General features: G+C 40.3%; 1 protein-coding gene across 2 annotated transcripts in view; it reads right to left on the reverse strand.

Annotated features, from left to right (window-relative positions):
- The window catches only part of NUP93 (nucleoporin 93), a 114,325-nt gene that overhangs the window by 58,979 nt on the left and 34,346 nt on the right, over window positions 1-21,000 (reverse strand). For both annotated transcript variants that reach the window (XM_004431630.3, XM_087420225.1), the window contains one exon: window positions 19,446-19,563. In XM_004431630.3, coding sequence (XP_004431687.1) covers window positions 19,446-19,563 — 118 coding nt within the window. The remainder of the gene's footprint in view (window positions 1-19,445; window positions 19,564-21,000) is intronic.

The following is a 21,000-nucleotide window of genomic DNA, read 5'->3' on the forward strand; positions in this document are numbered from 1 at the left end:
CTGGTTTGAAAGATTTCTGAGTAGGGGAAAAAAAAGGGGGTGGCGTGTGTGTGACAGTTCCAATTTCCTTGGGCCCAAACCTGAAATACACCAAGGATGAGGAGATTTTTTTGAAGGTGCAGCATTAGTACTCCTCTTTTTTTTTTTCCTGTTACCATTAATAAATAAGATTATAGAATAGAAAAAGGAAGCCACTGAAATTCTGTGTTCAGGTTCAGGTAGAATTATAATAATCACCAGGGGAAATTATCATGTTCAAGTGAACAACTGTAAAGCTCTCAAGTACACGGACCATATGCAGGGCTTTACCCAGAAATCAAACTTTCACAGATCCCTGGTGAGCTCTGTTCTGCCTTCTGCCAGGTTCACTGGGCTGCTGGGAAGGTAAATAATACCAGTGGTGGGTAAATGCCTTTAAGGGTTAAGAATGTGAGGCTGGGCAATTACTGGGCCCCCCCGCCCCGCCCCCGCCGCCAGCCTCCTGAGGCAAAGCTGGATCCCAGTTTCCTTCCCAGCCAGCCATCACCAACCTCCTCCTGGCTCCTCTCTCTTCGCTGACACCCTGTTCCCTTGCCCCATGCTACACATTTCCTGTACATTCATTTTTACTGCCACAACTCTTACCTCTAGACCAGTGGCTCTGGAAAATTCTGTCTAGAGCTATTTTCTGAGCAGTGTTTCTTATCCTATCTCTAAATGTTTCAGGGGCATTTCCACAGTGATGTCTTGCCAGAACATCAAAAACTGAAACAAAATCTCAACTTTCAATCTAGTTAATCTTCCTAATTTCTCAGTCTCAACCAATAGCATCAATCCTTCTCCTTGTTCCAAACCTCGAGTTATTTTTGAACATCCTTCTTAAGCCCATCAGGCACCGAGTGCAGCAGATGTTTTACTTCAAATGTCTCTCACACATCTTTTCCTCTTCATTTTCTCAGCCACCAACCTGGTCCTGGCCATCATCACTGTGGCTGGATTTATTACAATTGCCTCTGAACAACACCTCAGCAGGTATCCTTCCACTGGCCAAGCCAACTTCCATAGGTGTTTCCACACCCTCTCTCCTTTCTTCTTGACATTTACCTGCTCCAAAACGTTCCACAGCAAGTGCCTACATTCCCCCGCTTGGCAGGCACTCCTACATTTGATCCTTGCTTCTCTGACAGATTTTATTTCTTAGCACGTAACTTGTGAAATCACCTTCCTGACTTCGGTCAGGTTATTACTGTTATATCGTCTCTTTCACTTCCTGCAATCTAAACCCATTTAATCTTTCAAGGTCCATTGGGATCCTGTCTGTTCCAGGGGGTCTTCCCCAACTACCCCAAAATTCACTCATCATTATTCCCTTCCTCTCCCCTGAACTCCCATGGCATTTAGAACCTCATGTCATTCCCATGCAGTTTTGCCTGTCACTTTACACTATCTTGGACAGGTTGATCCTATTATAGGAATGTTAGTCTTGGCTCTCCAGGTAGAAGACAATGAACTTCCTGAGAGCAGTATCCAGAATTTATGTTTATTCTAATTATCATCAGTGCCTACCATAGTGCTGTCCTTAATGGGCACTCAACAGACCACTTCACTGATTTTTATTAGTGTTTACTAGGCCCCACCCAGGCAGATGCAGGCAACTACTTAGAGGGGAGCTAAATACTACTTTTTCTTGTTGTTTGTTCTTTCAAATCTCTTCAGTTCCCTGAGAAAATCGCAGCCTCGGGGAGTAAGACAGATGCTGAGGTGGTTCCTGGCTAATGTGCAGAGGCACCAAACTCTTCTTTGTGACTAAGCATCATTACCAACAATATTCAATTCCCGAAGTCGGCTTCCTTCTCAGTTGCATCTAGAGCCAAGGAGGTTCAGGGAAAATGAGATGGTCCTGGCCCAAACTCGGTGGTGTGGCATTCACAGCTGATCTGTCCTGACAAATCAGCTGAGAATGAAAACACAATTTGCTAATTTTATCAATGACATTTCACCTTGAGTATTGTTTTAAGTGAGAAATGCTAGATTTAGGCAGTCAATAAAAACCAGATGATTTCTACATCTTTATTTAGCAGTAAAACAAATTAAGTTTCATTCTCTGTTGCTCATATGCAAACCTGTCTGCCCAGGGATCAAGAAACAACAGGGAAAAGAAAGTTCTCTGCATTTAGAAGCTGATGAGTCCAGCTGCCCCAGCACGGGGTTCTGCCTCTGGTATACCTATAAATCAAAAAGGGTGGGAGCAGGATTTAGGAGTGAGCCAGAAACTTAATGCATGTGGGTGAAAGTAATTTCAGAACTAAGATTTCCACTTTAAACACGTTTTCAAGAAGCAGTTCCTCAATAAATGCAGTTACTAATGGGAATAGGCTAAAATGGGAGGATGAAGCATCTGTCCTCCAATATTCCTCCAAAGCAATTCACTGTAGTCCCAAGTTTTAGAAACTCAGAAAGAAGAGAGCTCTCTGTTTCTCTCTCTCTCTTTTACACACACACAACAAACACACAGCATCTATCACACCTTAGTATTTAGAAAGAGGGAACAACTGATTTTTGCAAGAACTTATAGACTATATGAAGAAGTTCTACCTCAATAAAAAATAAATAAAATAATAAAGTATATGAAGACTCAGCAGAGTCATGGCCATAAAATTTCAGGGGCAATTCACTTCCCTTCTGCCACAGATTAAGAAAATAAGGCAAAGAGAAAGTCAGATTGTGGCCGAGGTCACACAGCGATCTGGTCCAGGTCCTGGGTTCGGGATATGAGTTTCTTGCTTACAGGGCTCTTTGTACAGCACTATGGGACACTGTACAGAGAAAAACTGCTCGGGTGTGTGCCTGGGCCCCAGATTTCATGGAATTTTAAGTTACTACATGGGGGATGATGAGGGATACAAAAGAAGGGCTTCCAGTTTGCTAGTTCTTGTTACCAATGTATTTTACACAACAGATGTATTTCTTACCAGGTTGATTGTAAACAGAATTCTTTTAAACAAATTCTATTTTAAACTCAGTAGGGAAGCTGTTAATGGAAGGAATACTAAAGCTAAATATCACCCCAAGATTTCTTTCATTAATGTAGATATTTAGGATTTGGATTTGCTTACTAATGCATGGTCCATCATATTATTACTATTATTTTAGAGAAAAGACACTAAAACCCTAATTTTCATGTAATTTTTTTGCTGTATATATCTACTATTTCTGCTATTAGTTGGAAAATATTGTGAAGGCCTGATACTGATTTAAAAAAAAAAAAAAAGAGTCCTCAATAGAAAGAAAAGGATTACTAAAATTATCCAACCATAAATGATTTAAACGAGGAGAAAACTATTTATTTCATTATCTGGTCAGAATTTCAAATTCACTTACATAAAACATACAGGTTCTTGGAATTTTTCTATGAAGGAAAATTATGGGCAGGATTCTATTTTCTCATTAATCTCTATTATAAAGTGGAATATGCCATTCCTCAAAGCAATAAATAAAATTCGACATCAAGATGTAATAAAATTACATTCAGGGAGGCAAACTTTTTTTAAGGCAAACCTTAAAAAAACCTTCCTTTTTTAAGGAAAAAGAAAATAACCAGAGTAAAAATCATATGAGAAATAACAACAAAATGAATTTGAAACAGAAAACATGGTGGCATCCTGTGCAGCGCTGGTCCATACCAAGGGGTGGGACAGGGAGGAGGCGGCCCCGCCTCCACCACCCACCACTTCAGGTCAGGACAGACAACTAAGGCAAGCGAGACGGGTGGTCTTGTCTATGCCCCGGGAACTTACGCTGCCCTGCAAAACACAGGGTCAGGTTTTCATCTCTGTACTGCACCCTTCTCATCTCTACAACAGGAACACAGGATCTGCAATTCTAAAACAGCTTTTTGAAAATTAGGCTTATTTTAAAATATGCTTTTCCCAACACCATTCTTCTCTCCACCATTCTTCTCTCCACCAGCCTTCTAGCAGTGACACCAGAGGAAATCATTTCAAAAACAATGATCCAGTTTTATTAATACACTTCTTACCACTCAGTCCTCTAGCAAACTACTGAGGTAACTCAAACATTTCCAGTTCTAATACTTTGCCATCTTACATCATTAAGACAATACTGGGGCATTTCAAGTAGCTGAATTCCCTTGGATAGATCTAAAACACTGAAAATCTAATAAAGATGGGGACTATATTATATCCACTTAGGGTGTTTAATCAAGTATCATGCACAGGGTTAAGTGCTCAACATATATTTATTGACTAACCTATAAACTGTTGAGAGTTGCTATGCAGAAGCTCTAGAAATGTCTACACAACTGCAGACTATCATCAGCCTTCTCCAACTATGGTGCTTCTTGGCAAATTTACATTTAGAATTTAATCTGAAGTGTTCCCATGAAGCTACCTATATGTTACTAGAATTTAATCTGGTGAAATGCCCCATAAGGCTACTTCCATATGATTTCTAAAAGCCAGAGGTAATTAGCCTAGCAGAAAGCATACTGAAGCTGGAGTCAAAAAAACTGGGTTTTAGGTAACCCTACGCAAGTCATTCACCTCATGCCTCAGCTTTCTCATCTGTAAAATGGGAAAACGCCACAAGACCTATACAAAGCAGGACATTACGTATATCTTCAACTGCCTATACAATAGCATTACTCTTTAAAGCAAAGAGAAGCAATTTCAAATGATTTCTAAAACACAGCCTGTACATTTTAATATATTTTTCAAATATGCAGACTGATTTAGACATTTCCAAGGAAATACTTATTCTGCCTTTCTGCTTTCTCTCGTGGCATCTGTTGTTACTAGCAGCTAAGGAAAAGTAAATCTAACGTGATTAACAGTAGACCCAAGATCCCAAGCACTCACTTAATGGGGGAGGGAGGGTACAGAGAGAAGCAATGAAAAGGTAAACAAAATGAGAAAGAGAGGAGCTGAGGAGAAAGGCAGAGAAAATCAGGTTAATGAACAAAAACAACAAGTCCATCTTTCATCTCTCCTGGCTCCTACTGATGGCAGACGGTGTATTTAATCTGCTGAGAGACCAGATTTAAGGCCTCCGTTTGGCATAGCCCATTCATGAATTATTAACGTTTGCAGAAGCAATAGCACATCCGCTTGCAGCTATCAGAGAGGATAATGATGATTAACCAAGATGGGATTATTAATCCCCCCACTTCCCTTTCCTCTGTCTCCCTCTCTTTTTCATTCCCGTCTGGGCTCTGACTGCTCTTTAGGCAGTGTATTTTGAGCTACAGCCTCAGCATCAGAGTCAATACCTTCATGGTGAAAAAGTAATCAATGACCAACATAAGTCATAAGTTTTTAATATACATAAGTTTTTAACATATATTTTATTGACCACTGTGTCCTTAATGAAGCAAAGATAAAAACAAGGGTGGTTACAAATTCTTTATGGACTTGAACACTTAGAAGATAAACACACTGTTTTGCAGGCTGAAAGTTCAGGGGTGGTTCACAGATGGACAGTTTATTTATTTATTTATTTATTTAATTTTTATTTATTTATTTTTCCCCCAAAGCCCCAGTAGATAGTTGTATGTCATAGCTGCACATCCTTCTAGTTGCTGTATGTGGGACGCGGCCTCAGCATGGCCAGAGAAGCAGTGCGTTGGTGCGCGCCCGGGATCCAAACCCGGGCCGCCAGTAGCAGAGCGCGCGCACTTAACCGCTAAGCCACGGGGCCGGCCCAGAATGGATAGTTTAAAAGTTGGCAGAGATGGCTACAAATCAGGGTTTACCTACACTAGACTTCTGTAATCACTTAACTGGTGGATCTCAAACTATATTGTTAAAATACAGATTCTGGGCCCCACCTCCAGAGATGTGGATTCAGTAGGCCGGGGGTGGGGCCTGTGAATCTGCATTTCTAACAAGTTCCCAGGTGATGCCGATGCTGCTGGCCTGGCGCCACACTTTAGAATCACTGACATAGAGCTTCTTCCAGTTGACAAAAGGCATTCAGAGCATGAGAGGAATGGAGAAGGAGATTAAAACCAACCTGAGGTAGAAAGCTAATACAAAGACAGAGATGAGATTCGCAGCTCCTTTCCTTTCCTTGCCCCCAATGAAAAACCCAGATGCCTGAAGGGCTCTGCAATATGTTTCCTGCTCCAAAATAAACCCCACTCCATAACACTCCCTCTTCCCCAAAGAACTGAGCTAGTAAGATGAATAGTTAACACACGGGGAAGAACACATATGAAGCTGGGAGCTAGATTAATTTATAACTTCATTCCTAAAACACGAGAAACAAAATCAAATATCTCCCTTTCCTTGGTCACTTTCTTCCCCATCATCCCCTCTACTTAGGATTTGGCTTTAATGTATAACCAATCCTCAAAAAACGAATAAGTTGTAACAGCCTCACCCAAAACCCCAGGTTGCTATGCACTATAACAGAAAACTCTTATACACTCTCAATATCAAGCTGAGGCAGGCACCAAAAAAACAAAAGTAGAATATTAGCAGAGGCTTTAGGCAAGGGCCAAAAATAAAGAAATGCACTTCAGGGTACGCATTAAAAGAGCAAAACAAGAGCAGGTTAGCTAGACTGATAAACTAAATTTCACTTCTTTGGGGTCTGCAAATGCAGAAAGCACAAGTAATGAGGGCACATGAAGAAGAGGCCGGGATTCCACAGAATCAGTCTCTCCACCGGGTCCTCCAAGCTCCACCTCACACCTACACTGTGCTCACTCTACAAAGCACGACAGCTTCGGTGGGTGCATGCTGCCAGGCTGCAGGAACCATCCTAACAGCCTTGATGTCGCAGCTAATACCTGATCGGAAAAAAGAAGGTACACTCCTGTTAGCAATGGCTGCTCTGGATGACACCCAGTCTAAGAGGTTGGGGGGAGAGAGGCAGAGAAAGAGGAATGCAAAGGACAGAAGGAAAGCGAGAATGAAAGGAAGAAAGGAGAACAGACAAAAATAATGGAAGAAGGGAGGACAGCCGGAAGGAAGAAAACACGGAGGGAAGGAGGGTGAAACAGAAAGCAAAAAACTGGCAAAAACAAAAACAAACAAAAAACATCTCCCCCAATCTGCTCTAAACCCTGACAATCTAGTCCACCTAAAGTTTCAAATATGACTTTTGTTCCAGTCTGCCACTCTGCATTTGCTTGGCACCAATGACCTACTCAGACAGCATAAACTAGGCTGACAGGCTCTAGTGTGGCAAATCTCAAGAACTCTGAGGCCCTTTACATAAACAGCATCTGTAACCTATGTCAGCAGCAGCAACAAACATCAGTATCACTTTTTGTTCCAAAGTGTATCTCAGATAGAAAAAGTGAGGTTTGTCACCACTCAGTTTATAGTACTACTCTTCTAAGTAGCATTTTCATCCCTACAATTGATTTAGTTAACCAGCAAATCTTTCACATGGAAAGGAATAAACGGAAATGTCACTTGAAAGAAAACAGGTAAGAAAAGATCCAAGAGGAAAGATAGGACCAACACACAAACCTGACCAGCGGCAAAAGAACTAACTCAGTGTCTTTGCAAAAAAAATAATGTGGAATTTGCTCAACCAGTCCACCCCTTGATGCCTTCCCTCACTGAGGCACGATAATAAGGATAGAAGACCAGGTATTGAGAAGTATCTGGCTCAAGTTCCACCTTTGATAGTAACTCTACCTTGTAATCTCTCTATATTGGTCTCAATTTCTTCCCCTTCTAAATAAAGATGATGCCAACATCCATTCAACCCACCTCAAACATTGCAGTGAGGAACAAGACAGTGATGGACAAAGCTCACTGTAAAGTATTACACAAATGGAAGGATTATTATGGTTCTAAGTCCACATTATTATGGCCTAAAAGTTCACATAAAATTCCTGGCCTGTTACTTCCCCCTCAATCTTCCAATTTAGGACAAACTCACAGAACTTCTCAATAACATTCTTCTAAATGGTTTGAGGGGGATAGTGAAATGAGTAATGGTTGCTCATGAAATCTGCCTGTCTCAGATCCCTTTTCACACATTAGGAAGCTTTTCCATTACAAAATAAAGAAAAAGACTGTATATTATTTCATAGGAATTGAACAATTCTGAATTATGAGGGCCATTTTTATGGTCTATCTCGAACACATGCTTCATGGACTAATTCCTCACATCTCTGTTAAAATAAATCAAGTTTCCTTGTCATTTCCAAACAGATATAGTCTCAAGCACCTGGTCCAAATAATTCAACATTCCCAAAATGGTGGCTCTTCTGACAACTTTGAGGGGCAATACACCAGTCAAGAAAGGGCACTATAGAGCTGTTTTCCAAGTTCTCTAAATTAAGCATGTCTTACTTTTGTAATTGAGGGAAAAGGGACTTTTCCCTCCTAAAGCCATTCAGTTCTCGAAACCCCAAATTTAATTTTTTCTTGTCATCTAACTCCCTCAGCCCTCACTCAAGAGGTGAGCGCTCACCCTGTATTCTAGTCAAGAGGCATCCAGGTTGTGAAGAGGGAGGCTAAAAGTCTTTTGCAGACAATGATTACTTCTCCTTCAACCACTCTGAGCCCAGCTCCCTCAGTGAGCAGGACACCGTACCAGCCCCTCAGCTAGATTCTAATTTCAACTTCATGTCAGGAGAATGGCACCAGGCACACGCTGAGGGCCACTTGTATGGGAGTGCTTAACTGTGGCCTACTCTGGAACACTACCATGCCTTTTTAGTTCCCTGCTTGGCCTTCCATTCAAGATTCTGTTATGTTAGTTTGCATTTATTTATATGAGCCAGTCAGTCCAAAGGGCATGAGTTTGCATGACTTCAGGTGTTAATATCCTGCTGAATGTCAACTCCTCGCTTTTATGTTGCAACCTAGAAGTGAATACTTTTGCTATAGAGAAATTCTTTCCTGTATTCTGGGGCACACACAAAGTTGAGGGCTCTGTCTGTGTCTTTAAAAACCAAACACACATAATACCCTTAGACAGCCAAATCATATTATAAGATGCAAGATTTCAACATTCCGGCACACTGCCAGGGCTTAATGGCCAGTCAGACGCTAAGTAAGGAAATGGGTCTGCATTAAACCTACAAATAAGTCAACAATCAATAGTTCAGGATTACAGTAAAAATTTGATGTGCCCTTTAAATTGCTTCTAGCATCATCCTTCTAACTCAAACTCAGCTTCAGAAGCAAAACAAAACAAAGATGATCAAGCAAGAAGCTGAACACAACCTACTTTCACGAGCACAAAGCCTTGGCATTTCAAAACTAAAAGCTGCTCCAGGATTTCACAGAAATCCTTTACAGTGTACCTGTAGGGCAGCAAACCTGAGAAATAATAGGCTGAGCCTTAGACAGTAAATTAAACTGACAGCTCAGCAAGCAGAAAACTATGGCAAAAAAGCAAGCACCTGGAGATAAACGGATGCAGCAGTTTTGGCCTTCCTGTAAAGCTCATCTCCCCCCTAAAACCAGCAGGGGTTTGTATCACGGTTTAGAAAGCATGTTCCAGCTTCTCCCTCGATCAACATTATTTTACTACTAAGCTGATGTAAATAAGAGCAATGCACACCACATCCATTCACTTCAGGCTTTCTACTCTTTATTTTGCTCTAAATGAGCAATCAATTACACTTGTATTTCATACTTCCACTATCTTCCTCCTTCAAATATATCCTGAAATTCACTTCTTTACTCAAACAGTCTTAGTCTACAAATGAAACGTAAAAGGTAGGGAGCTAAGGGCACAGCACTGAACTTGAACCAACAGAAGGGAGTCCAAGTCTGACATACCTCACTTCTGCAGGCCTTAGGTTCCTCATCAGTGAAATGGGGTTAACAATAGTATCCCCCTCAGAGGTTACTGGAAGGACTGAAGGAGGAAACCCAGAAAGTGCTCAGTACCGCGTCTGGACACAATAAATGCTCAGTAAACCTCAGCTCTGCCTCCCCAATCTTAGCTGGGGTAAAATAGAAGACTTTTTATTCAAACTTGTCTTCAGTGCCCTGTACCACTGCACCAGCAGGAAACACTTAAACTAAACAAAAGAAAGGAAGGGAGGCAGGGAAGGAAGGGGAGAGGGGAGGGAGGGAGAAAGACAACACAACTATTTAAACTAGCACTACTCAAAGTAGGGTTGAAGGAGTACCAGTCTGCAGCAAAAAAGTACAAAAGCCGAGAATAAGCATTTAGAAACCTTTGTACCAATCTGACAGAGTAATTTTATGTCTATTGAATTTAACTGTAAAAACTAGGGCTTGTATTTTGCATGTCTTTTATTTCATTTTTTTCTAGTAATTCATTTTTACTGTATTTTATAAAAGTATCTCTGAGTCTGAGACAAACTGGAAAAAACTTGTTTGAGAAGCATTGATTAAGAACCTTCTGAGTGAACAACATCCACCACCATACTCCTTCCACATGAAGACATCTGGGGCAGTTTGGGACCTCAACACAGAACCAAGTGCTACTGTGAATTCCTGTAAACCTTCAAGGATCCACCAGGCCCTGCTCACTTAGAGACTGGTTCTGCTGACACAGACTGATAGGCACTGTGGATAAGAGAAACTAATAAGGGAGGAGAAAGTGCTCCCAGATAACATCACACCAGTGTATTTTTTGGTACCTTGAGCAAATCAAGCATATTATAACCTTCCATGGCTGTTTCTACCTGTCTCTAAGATAGTGATGATATTTTAAAATAGACAAATAATCTTTTTTTTTTAAAGAAAAGGGGGAAGGGGAGGAAACTCTCCCCCACCCATATCCTCTTGCTCATGCCATTCAAAGAAATAAACCAAATCAGATAGTAATAAAAATCAGCCAGTAACTCACACTCCCACTTCCATTCTGCTGACCTAATCCTCCCCTTTGTTTTATAAATTAAATTAAACGAATAGCCCAGTCCTAGTTGTAAATATGTTTTATGAGAAAAAGGTTCTTTCGGTACAGTTTCTTGGAAGCTGTGTCACACCCCACCCTGCTCAGCAGATTCTGCTGCCCTGCTTCAAGGGCTGCGGTTTTCTGAAAAGCACAGGCAGGATTTTGCTGATGGCATCTCGGCCTCAGGGCCACTCCACAGTGAGACGCGAGGACTCGCCCTTCTGTCCTCCAGGATAATTAAAGTGGCGCATGCACTGCTGCTGACTGTTAGTGTTGCAGACCAGGGGCCCTCAGAATCAAGGCTGCCAGCAACTTGAGCTTGGGGGACTCAGCCTCCAGATCTGAAGTGCAAGATGGAAGCCAAGCATTTGTGAAACACGAAAATGCTTAAAAAGAAAGCAATACACACTGGTTATGAGAGCTCTGCCACAAAATAAATTCCAAGTACAGGGCTTGTCAGCAGAGGATGTTGTCGCCCATCCTACCTCCCAGCTTCTTGTCCTGGTCCCCACCAAACAAACAAACAAAAAGAAGGAAAACCAAGAGTCTCCCCTGTCTGAGTCCCTCTCTCAGTTTCCTCACAGGATGTGGATTTTTAGTGGAGACAGCAGGAACCCAGGTCCCAAAGTTTTGTAACTCAGTCGCCACACTTTGCAACCACCCACCACTGGAAGGAGCCACATCAGGGCACAGGCCTGGGAAGCTTTCGGTGGAACATTCCAAAACAGAAATAAGAGATCACAGGGCGCCGTGGCAAGCAGATCAAAGTGGCGCACAGGGTCAAGGGCTGCCATATGAGAATGACAAACTGGTCTACAGTAATGCATTCACTCTTCGATGAGGTTTTATTCCCCATTTCAATCACATCCACGTCAGTATCAAATAGTTCAGCAGATAAAAAGACGTGCCCATTTCTGGTTCCCGAAACCTAGCAATTTAAAGATACCAGACTGAAGATGACAATATATGTTCCCCATCTCCAGAGCGCTGAAGCATCAACAGATATTGCCAGGTTAAGAGACAGCTCCTGAAGGAGGGAGGGGATGACTCAATTCCAGTTCAAAGGCACCAGGGCCTGGCCAATATCTGAAGTGCTCTATTAAATTGTTAAATATTTTAGCCATGGGCTTCTTCCAAAATACTCTTCCAGAACCATTCCAACTTCTTCTTTAAGTTGGTAATTGATATTCCCTTGCTCACTACAGGATATAAGAAACCTCTGAGAAGACAAAAAAGCCTGTTATTTCCTGCTTGCTCAGAATGCATTCGGAATCCATTTACTTGCTTGTTCTGAAAGCCCCGCATTCAGGAGTAAGTGTGAATGGATAAGAAAAAAGGCTGAAATTTTATATCCCTGGCTCCCATAAAAGCAGTTTTTCACATTTTCCACAGACGATGCCTTTAACACCCATTTTTAGTCCAAAGTTACCATTTTTAATTCCATTCACAGGATACTTTAATGTAACTGAATATTTTGCCACCAGACCACAATGCCTACCTTTTCCCTTACCACAAACAGGCAGAAAAATTAAATCATTTCAGTACTTACCACAGCAATCAGCATTAGACTACCTAATTATAAACATAAACCAGGATGGCACATTAACCTCCTCTGTGAAGACACTTTTTTCTTTAAATGTCTACTGGTTTTTACCAGCTCTGAGATTTACACTGGGTCAGGGTTTAATGACAAGGAACAGCAAATATCTTTATTAAGGGGGGGTGACTGATCATGGCGGTGTCCACACAAGGGCCAAAGCCCGGCACAATTACTGCCCTGAACAAGAATACAGGGCACAGGGAGATGTGTGTCTTTTCCACGTGCAGATTAGTCACTACAACTGAATTTTGGCCTAAAATGTACCCGATGTTCCAGGAAAGGGTTTCCCTCTAACTAACAGGCTTTGGATCCGGTGAGAATTGGATTCATTTGCTAGTGTACCCAAGAGCATTAACTACTGGTTGTTTTAAGTCCAGAATAGGCAGCTGTTATGAGCTGGGAAAGAGCAAGATTCAAATATCCATTCAAGTCCTCTAAAAGCTCAAAAGAAAGGTTACCATGAACTTCCCATTGACTCTCTTAGGGGCAAGAAGAATATAACAACGGAGGTCAATAAACACTAATGCTGAACTAAAAATCTTCACTCTTAGTCTCTTATATTTTCATATTATGTGAAAACATTTAAAGAGCAAAGTCTTATTCCTTCAGAGTCCATCAATTCAAAATTTCTAATCATCCAGTTTGGACTGGATCACCAATATGTGCAGAAAACCTGCTCAAGCATATTAAGAGCAGAAACAATATGGAAGATAAGTATGATTTGCCTGCTTAAACCATTTCTCAGAATTGTCACACAAATTAAGAGTATGCAAATAGACGCAGCTCTCATGAATGAACCTCATCTCTTCCTTAAATTTACTAAAACAACTCTGGTAAGACCTCTCCTTGGTACTCATGCTTAGTAGTTCAATTTCTACAAACAGATGAAAATGACAACTACATTTCTTTAAAAATAATTCCAGAATTAAATTATTGTTCACCCATTCAGACTGCATTTTCCTTCACCTGATTTGCGCTAGGGAAAGTTTACGGCACTTTCTCCTCAATATTAATATTTTGCCAGTAATATTCCTGAAGAGCTACTATTAGTACACTAATCATTCTAGGCAAGCCTGACCCTCTTTCCAACAGACTGCCACAGGATTCCTGAAACCAATTCCCCACCAACAACTTGCCAGTACTACAAACACACAATTAGCAAGCAACACAACTTCTTTTCCTCTTGGCTGTTATATATGGCTGCATTTAAGCAGCAGCATCTTAATTCTGAAGATATAAAGTCAAAAGATAAACCATGAAAATAACAATTTAGGTGATAAGGGGTTACACACCAGTGATTCATTTTTATACTTACCAAAGCCATTTAGTCTCTTCTGATTATGTAAAAGATAAGCTCAGAATGGTTTGAGCACACTCTACATTTCCACGGCAAAGGACAGAAAAAGGAAGGAAATTATGAATATTTTATTATAGATACAGTGTGGTAAGCAAAACAAAGTTTTTAACAAGTCAACTGTTATTGCACCATTAGCCTTATATTGTGATAAATCAGTTTCCCTGATTCTAATTTTCTTACAGTTATTTTATCCTCTATTTAGGACTTCTTTTTCTCTTTACTCATACAGGACAGATTTCCATCTGGAAATTTAGGCAGATTACAAAGATCTTCACGTACAGTGTCTTTTTTTTTTTTTTAATAGAAGGGGCTGAATTTTCACTTATCTAAGATTTGAACTGCTACATCAATTCCAACAACACAATCTAAACAACATAAATGTTCTGTTTAAAGTAAAGCAATGTGGTGGAAAATTCAGAAAGCTTTGTTTTTCCCTAAGCAGTAAAGCCAACATACTATATTTGGAGGCCATGGGGTAGAAAGATCTGAGAAGACTATGAAAGAAGTGACATTAAGGAAAACCTCAGAGTGTGAGACTGAAATTAGGGCTTGGATATTTCAGAGGTGCTACTCCAGGCTAAAGGAAGGTGGTAAGCAAAAGCCTAACATATAAAACAAATAAGCAAGGGTGAATCAATCTGGTTGGTTGAAGTAGAATATATATATACATACACAAGGTAGCTCCTCCTACATTAGGAAAGTCTCATAATTTAATCCTACCTATACATACCCTAAAAACTAGGTATTTAATACTTTAAAAAAGCAGACTGTTTCTAGTTGAAAAGCATCCCTACAGAAATCTCTCAAACACATAAGGTATTAACCTATTTGGAGAGAGTAACTACTATGCAACTCTGGAATCAGACATGGGTAGTCAGCCTCACTTCCCAAAGGCTAGAAAGAGAAGGTTGAGGATGAGATCAGATACTCGGCTGAGGTTTGCAGCCACTGGAACGACTTCCAATAGATGCCTTATCCCAGTATTACATACAGCTGTGAAATAGGGTTAGCTTTGAAGATGTTTTACTAACTTATAGTTTTAAAATTTCTGGCACCATAAGTGTAGTGGGTTGAAGTGTGTCCCCTGCAAAAAGATATGTCTAAGTCCTAACTCCTAGTACCTATGAATGTGACCTTATTTGGAAATAGGATCTTTGTAAATGTAATTAAGTTAAGGATCTCAAGATGAGATCATCCTGGATTTAGGGTGGGCCCTATATCCAATGACTGGTGGGTGTCCTTATAAGAGAACAGGGAGGGAGATCTGACACAAACAAGGAAAAACCTGTGAAGATGGAGGCAGAGACTGGAGTGACGCTGCCACAAACCAAGGAACGCCAGGAGCCACTAGAAGCTGGAAGAGGAAGGGTTCTCCCCTAGAGCCTTTGGAGGGAGCATGGTGCTGCCTACACCTTGATTTCAAAGTTCTGGCTTTCAGAATTGTGAGAGAATAAATTTCTAATGTTTTAGGCCACTAAGTTTACGGTAATTTGTTGTGGCAGCCCTAGGAATCTAATACAATAAGTTTAGCAATAATATTATTATATTTTGGTCCAATGCCATTTGGAAGTATTATAGCCTAATGCTGAGAAATTGCAGCTCCCATTTTTATGGTCAACTCAGGCTAATTCTGCACAGCCTTATTGAAATATACATGTAATCTAGAGAAAAAGCCCAGAATGTAACTAAACTGTGTAAATTTGCACTTTATTACTATATAACACACATCATCCATGGTACATTAGCTCTGTTCAGATCATAGTAAAGACATGAAATCTGCCCTCAATGTTTTTTTTCCAAAGACAGAAGTGAGCAAGTGGATCTCTGTAAGAGGACTTGTACTTGCAAGCACCACAAAGTCACTCACAACAGAGCAGTAGTCATCTTAGTACCATATCCTGTTAATATTATTGCTCGTGACCTCTATTACATAAACGTGTAGGCCTTCTTTATGACCATTTCCAAAAATAAAATCAATAAACATTTCAAAAATTCTACTAGCATCAGCCATACATGCATTTAAGTGGTAAAATATGTTACCTTTGTTGGCCATAGCTATCTTTTAAAAATGCATTCTCGACAGCCACTTGCAAAAGAATGCAAGTAGACCATCTGCTTTCGCCATACACAAAAATTAACTCAAAATGGATCAAAGACCTGAATGCGAGACCTGAAACTATAAAAATCCTGGAAGAAAATGTAGGCAGTACACTATTTGTCATTGGTCATAAAGGGATGTTCTCGAATTCCATGTCTATTAGGATGTTAAGTGAAATAAGCCAGACAGAGAAAGACAAACACTGTATGACCTCTCTCATATGTGGAATATAAACTAACACACTGACAGAGAGAACAGTTTGGTGGTTACCAGGGGGAAGGGAGGTGGTGGGTGGGCACAAGGGGTGAAGGGGCGCATTTATATGGTGACTGACAAATAATAATGTACAACTGGAATCTCACAGTGCTATAAACTATTAAGACATCAATAAAAAAAATAAAGTTACAGAATTTTAAAAAAATGCATGCCAACACCACCGATTATGACAAACCACAAAACAGTAACAACAAAAAACCCATATTAATTTCAAGCTCCTTTAGAAACAGAAGGAAATATAATCAATGTTTACCAAACAGAAAAGGACTATACATGTATCTATATATATAACTATACATGGGAAAATGCCTTTTAAAGCTTATAAGTAATGCAAACAACGGATGATACAAAGTCTTGGACAGCATCTGTCAGAGGATTCTTCAGCATTTTCTCTTAAGAATTTATAAATTGACATAATAAATTCACTGTGACTGATACTCAGCAAATGGGATTGTGGTGCATTCTCATCTCAAAAACTGCACTGGTTGGTAAACAAAAGTTCAGACACAAAAATCCATTAGATTTATGGTTAGTGAATTATATCTCAATAAAGCTGTTAAATGAGAAGAAACTGTCCATCAAAAAATACATCTAAGGGCCAGCCCCATGGCACAGTTGTTAAGTTCAGTGTGCTCCACTTTGGTGGCCCGGGTTTGCAGGTTCAGATCCCAGGTGCGGACCTTCACCACTCATCAGCCATGCTGTGGCGGCAACCCAAACACAAAATAGAGGAAGACTGGCAAAGATGTTAGCTCAGGGCGAATCTTCCTCAAGCAAAAAAAAGAGGAAGATTGGCAACAGATGTTAGCTCAGGGGGAATCTTCCTCAACAACAACAACAAAAAGTATATCTGGCTTTTCTAAAAACAAAAAACTAAAAACGTCCAAGTTAACTCTTCTTGGATAAACAATACATTATGAGAGGAGTTAAAAGGAGGACCACTCCCTGCTAAGGGCGAAAGCTGGCTTGCTCTTGCATCTGACTACTCAACAAGACGACAGGCAAGGACATGATAAGACTGTGTGCATAGGAAGTTTAAGCACAGGTCAGCCGAGCCACACAATACAACTTAAAACTTTCAATCCCCATCAATAACTAGAACCATCAAGCCAAAGCCTCAGCCTTTTAAAAATTAAATTTTCTCCTTTAAGTCTCTGCTGGCAAGAAGATGAAGTCAATAGAGGACTCATTTTCAAACTAGTAAGTCTTAAATCTTTACTTCAGATCTAGATGATCAATTCCCAATCAATCCAAAGTTATCTTAGACTGACCATTTTGCATTTTTGAAGCTATTCTGGAAAAGCCCAACTGAGCAGTAAAATTTTCAAATGGAAGCATCTTTCCTCTCAAAGTTCAAAGACTTCCCTGTGGTGCAGGACCAAAACTCTTAGCCATGCTCATTCCAAATTAAGAAACTCTCTTTCATGTGACCAAGCACATATTGCTAGGAAACCATCTAATGGGGGTGTTGACAGAGAGTGTTCATGCATTAAGCAGAAGGTTAGAATAAATGATCGTTATGACTCAATACATTTATAAACCTGTCATTAATATCTCAAAGCAAAAAATGGATTCATGAAGTACATCACTAAATGTTGCTGAGTATTCACATATTACAAACATGCCAAAGAAAATTTAAAAAGCAGTTAGTTTTTTAAATGAACAACTTCTTTGGTACTTTAAACATTAAAAACACTCAAAAAAATAAACAAACTACAACCTTTCAGCAAGTGCCATTTCTTTCCACACTATTAGGGATACTCCTCAAAGTATATGGTGATTATTCAAATTATTTGAGCTCTATCCCATTCATCCACCACACACCTATTACAAGTATTTGTTTATAGAGCATCAAGCAGTTGAAATAGAAGGGGAGAAGGGGACAGATAAAACTAAAAAAAAAAAAAAAAAGTTAAGTTATATATATGATTTTAAGATTACACGGAAATGAGAAAGTATCTATAAGGTGACAGGCAAATATGATTTAGTACATAAAACTGGAAAAAAATGGACTTCCATAATCTGGGAACATATCGATAACAGGAAAAATAATATCAATAGTTATTCAACTCTCAACTCATAAAGTCTAAGGGATTTTAGGTTTCTGCATTGGAATAAATGCAGTAGAACTGTGGCCATTAGATGGATTAAAACAGTTCTTGGGAAAGGTGGTGGGGTAGAGAGTATTAATTTAAATTGAGCCCAAATAATAACACAATTAGTACCTGTTTGTATTAGGATTTACCTTTGTAGGACCTGCATCCTTTTTTTTTTTTTTTTTTTTTTGGTGAGGAAGATCAGCCCTGAGCTAACATCCATGCCGATCTTCCTCTTTTCTGCTGAGGAAGACTGGCCCTGAGCTAACATCCGTGCCCACCTTCCTCTACTTTATATGGGACGCCGCCACAGCATGGCCTGACAAGCAATGCCTCGGTGCATGCCCAGGATCCAAACCCAGGCCGCCAGCAGTGGAGCGCACGCACTTAACCGCTATGCCACGGGGCCGGCCCCAGGACCTGCATCCTTTTATTTCAAAGGTAAATGAATGATAAAAATGGTACCCAATGTCCCTTCAATCTAACACAAACGCAGTGTTCCGATTCCTCAAAACTAAATGGATCACAAGATTTTCCTTAACAATTTTGGGTGTGCAAGCGCACACACGCGAACACACACACACAAAAGATATCAGTTTCTGATTAGATTAAAATAGCAATCAATTGCACCAGTGGCATGTTAGGTTAAATGAGACTGGAGTGCTCTATTAGACCATTTCCTGGGGCCACTAACACAGCCAAATACTTCCTAGAAATCGATGAGTAGGTTTCAGTAAATAGTACTCCAAGTTTTCCCCAGCTCTTTGCCAACCAATACAAGCAAGATGTAGAAAAGAAACGTGGAAGACGAACAGCAAAACTATTTGAGACCTAGCAAAGAAAGCAAGAGAAACGTACAACTAATGTCTCTGTGCCTTGGATTAGGCCCAAGGAAGGAAAAAAAATCTGTTCTTATAATTACAATAATCTAAAAAGTGCAGGTTGGAATCACTTTCTTAAATTCAGCCTCACAGAGCACTCTGATAATAACCCAATGTACATACCCACTCTACCTCCAAAGCTGTCTCCCATTCTCTTAATATCTAAGGAAGAAGAGAAGTAACAAAGCAATCCAGAGACCCTAAAGCAGCTGGTCAACAAAGGGCCAGAGCCTTCAGCCTGGGTTGCATGCTCAGGGACCAACCTGCACCGGTCCTGGCACCTGGCAGCCCTTACCTGAATGTCTGTGTCCTTCACGGGCTCAAGAGGCTCAAAGGTGGTGGCTGCACTCAGACTCTCCAATCGCTGGGAAATGTGGGATATGTCAAGTCCTCGAGACCCGAGGAGAACTGACCTATGAGGATACAGAGCAGGGAGAAAAAAGTAGGATTAGGACATCTAATATGCTTCATAAAATACTAGAGAGTATTTTTTATTCAAAACTTATATACTGCCCAGACACTTCTATATGGTTGTTGCATCCTTTCCATAAAGATCTTATCACCTGGAATCACAGACACAACATTGCCTTTGGGAGTAAAAGAGAAAATTCTGATCATGCCTGAATTAGAGTAAGTGACTTATCTAGAATAAAATGATAGTATGTCAATAAAATGATAGGCTAGACTGCTCCAAACATTTTATAGTAAGGAAAATCACGAGGTAGATGCTATTCTCAGTCCCCATTTTATAGATGGAAGAACCAAGGTGCAAAGAGGTTAACCAACTTATCCAAAGTCACAGAGCCGGGAAACAGCAGTCAGGTCATTAAGCTCCAGAAGACCAACTCCTAACCACCCTATATTCACAGCATCAGCAAAGACAGATATAGCGCACCACACAATTTTAGAAGCTTCAGGAGTAGCCTAGCCTAAACTTTATTCGTTAGTTGAGGAAACTAAAAGTCCAGGGCAATCAATGATTTGCAAAAGGCAGTCAAACCGGAATCCAAGGTCAGCTCCCACAAGCCAAACACCACATGCAGTACGTTTTCAAGTTCCCTCTCTCTGCCCAGGCCAATAATCCAGGAGGCTGTCACCTGACTAACTGAACGCTTTTGAAGACAGATGGGAATAACACAGCTGGCTTTATTTCTACTATCTGGGGCAATGTAACAATGGAAGAGGAAAAAAAAAATCACAGATTCTTACTAATATCTAGAACACTCTCTGGAAGAAAGAAACTTTGGGGAATTAGATTAATTGTTTAGATTGTTGCTTATTTCCATTCTACTAAGTACTACAGAAATAGATGATGTGTACCCAGAGGGCTCCTCGCTGTAGATTTTTGTCTCCTCCATGTAGACAAGTCAATTACAATGCTATGTCTGAGGGTTCCCCCACAGGCTACCATGTCAAATAGATAACCCTGCCTCTCTTTTCTAACAATCCTTAATAGTTAACTTTCTAATACAGTGGTTCCCAGCCCTGGTTGCACATTAGAATCACCTAGGCAAATTTCCTCTCAACGATCCTGATCAGTGTCGGGTGAAGCCTGGGGCGTATCAGTATAACACCCTTCTTCCTCTTTTAATAACAGCTTTACTAAGATATTATTCACATACCATACAATTCACCCATTTAAACTGTACAGTTCAGTGGGTTTCAGCATACAGAGTTGTACAACCATCACCATTTTTATCACCCTCAAAATAATCTCCCTACCCATCAGCAGTCACTCCCCAGGTCCCCCAAATCCCTCCTCAGCCCCTGGCAACCACTAATCTAATTCCCATCTCTATACATTTCCCTATTCTGGACATTTCATATAAATGAAATAATACAATCTGTAG

The sequence above is a fragment of the Ceratotherium simum genome, chromosome 30, assembly GCF_057802395.1.
Source record: "Ceratotherium simum simum isolate JZ-2026a chromosome 30, ASM5780239v1, whole genome shotgun sequence".
Classification (NCBI taxonomy): Eukaryota; Metazoa; Chordata; class Mammalia; order Perissodactyla; family Rhinocerotidae; genus Ceratotherium; species Ceratotherium simum.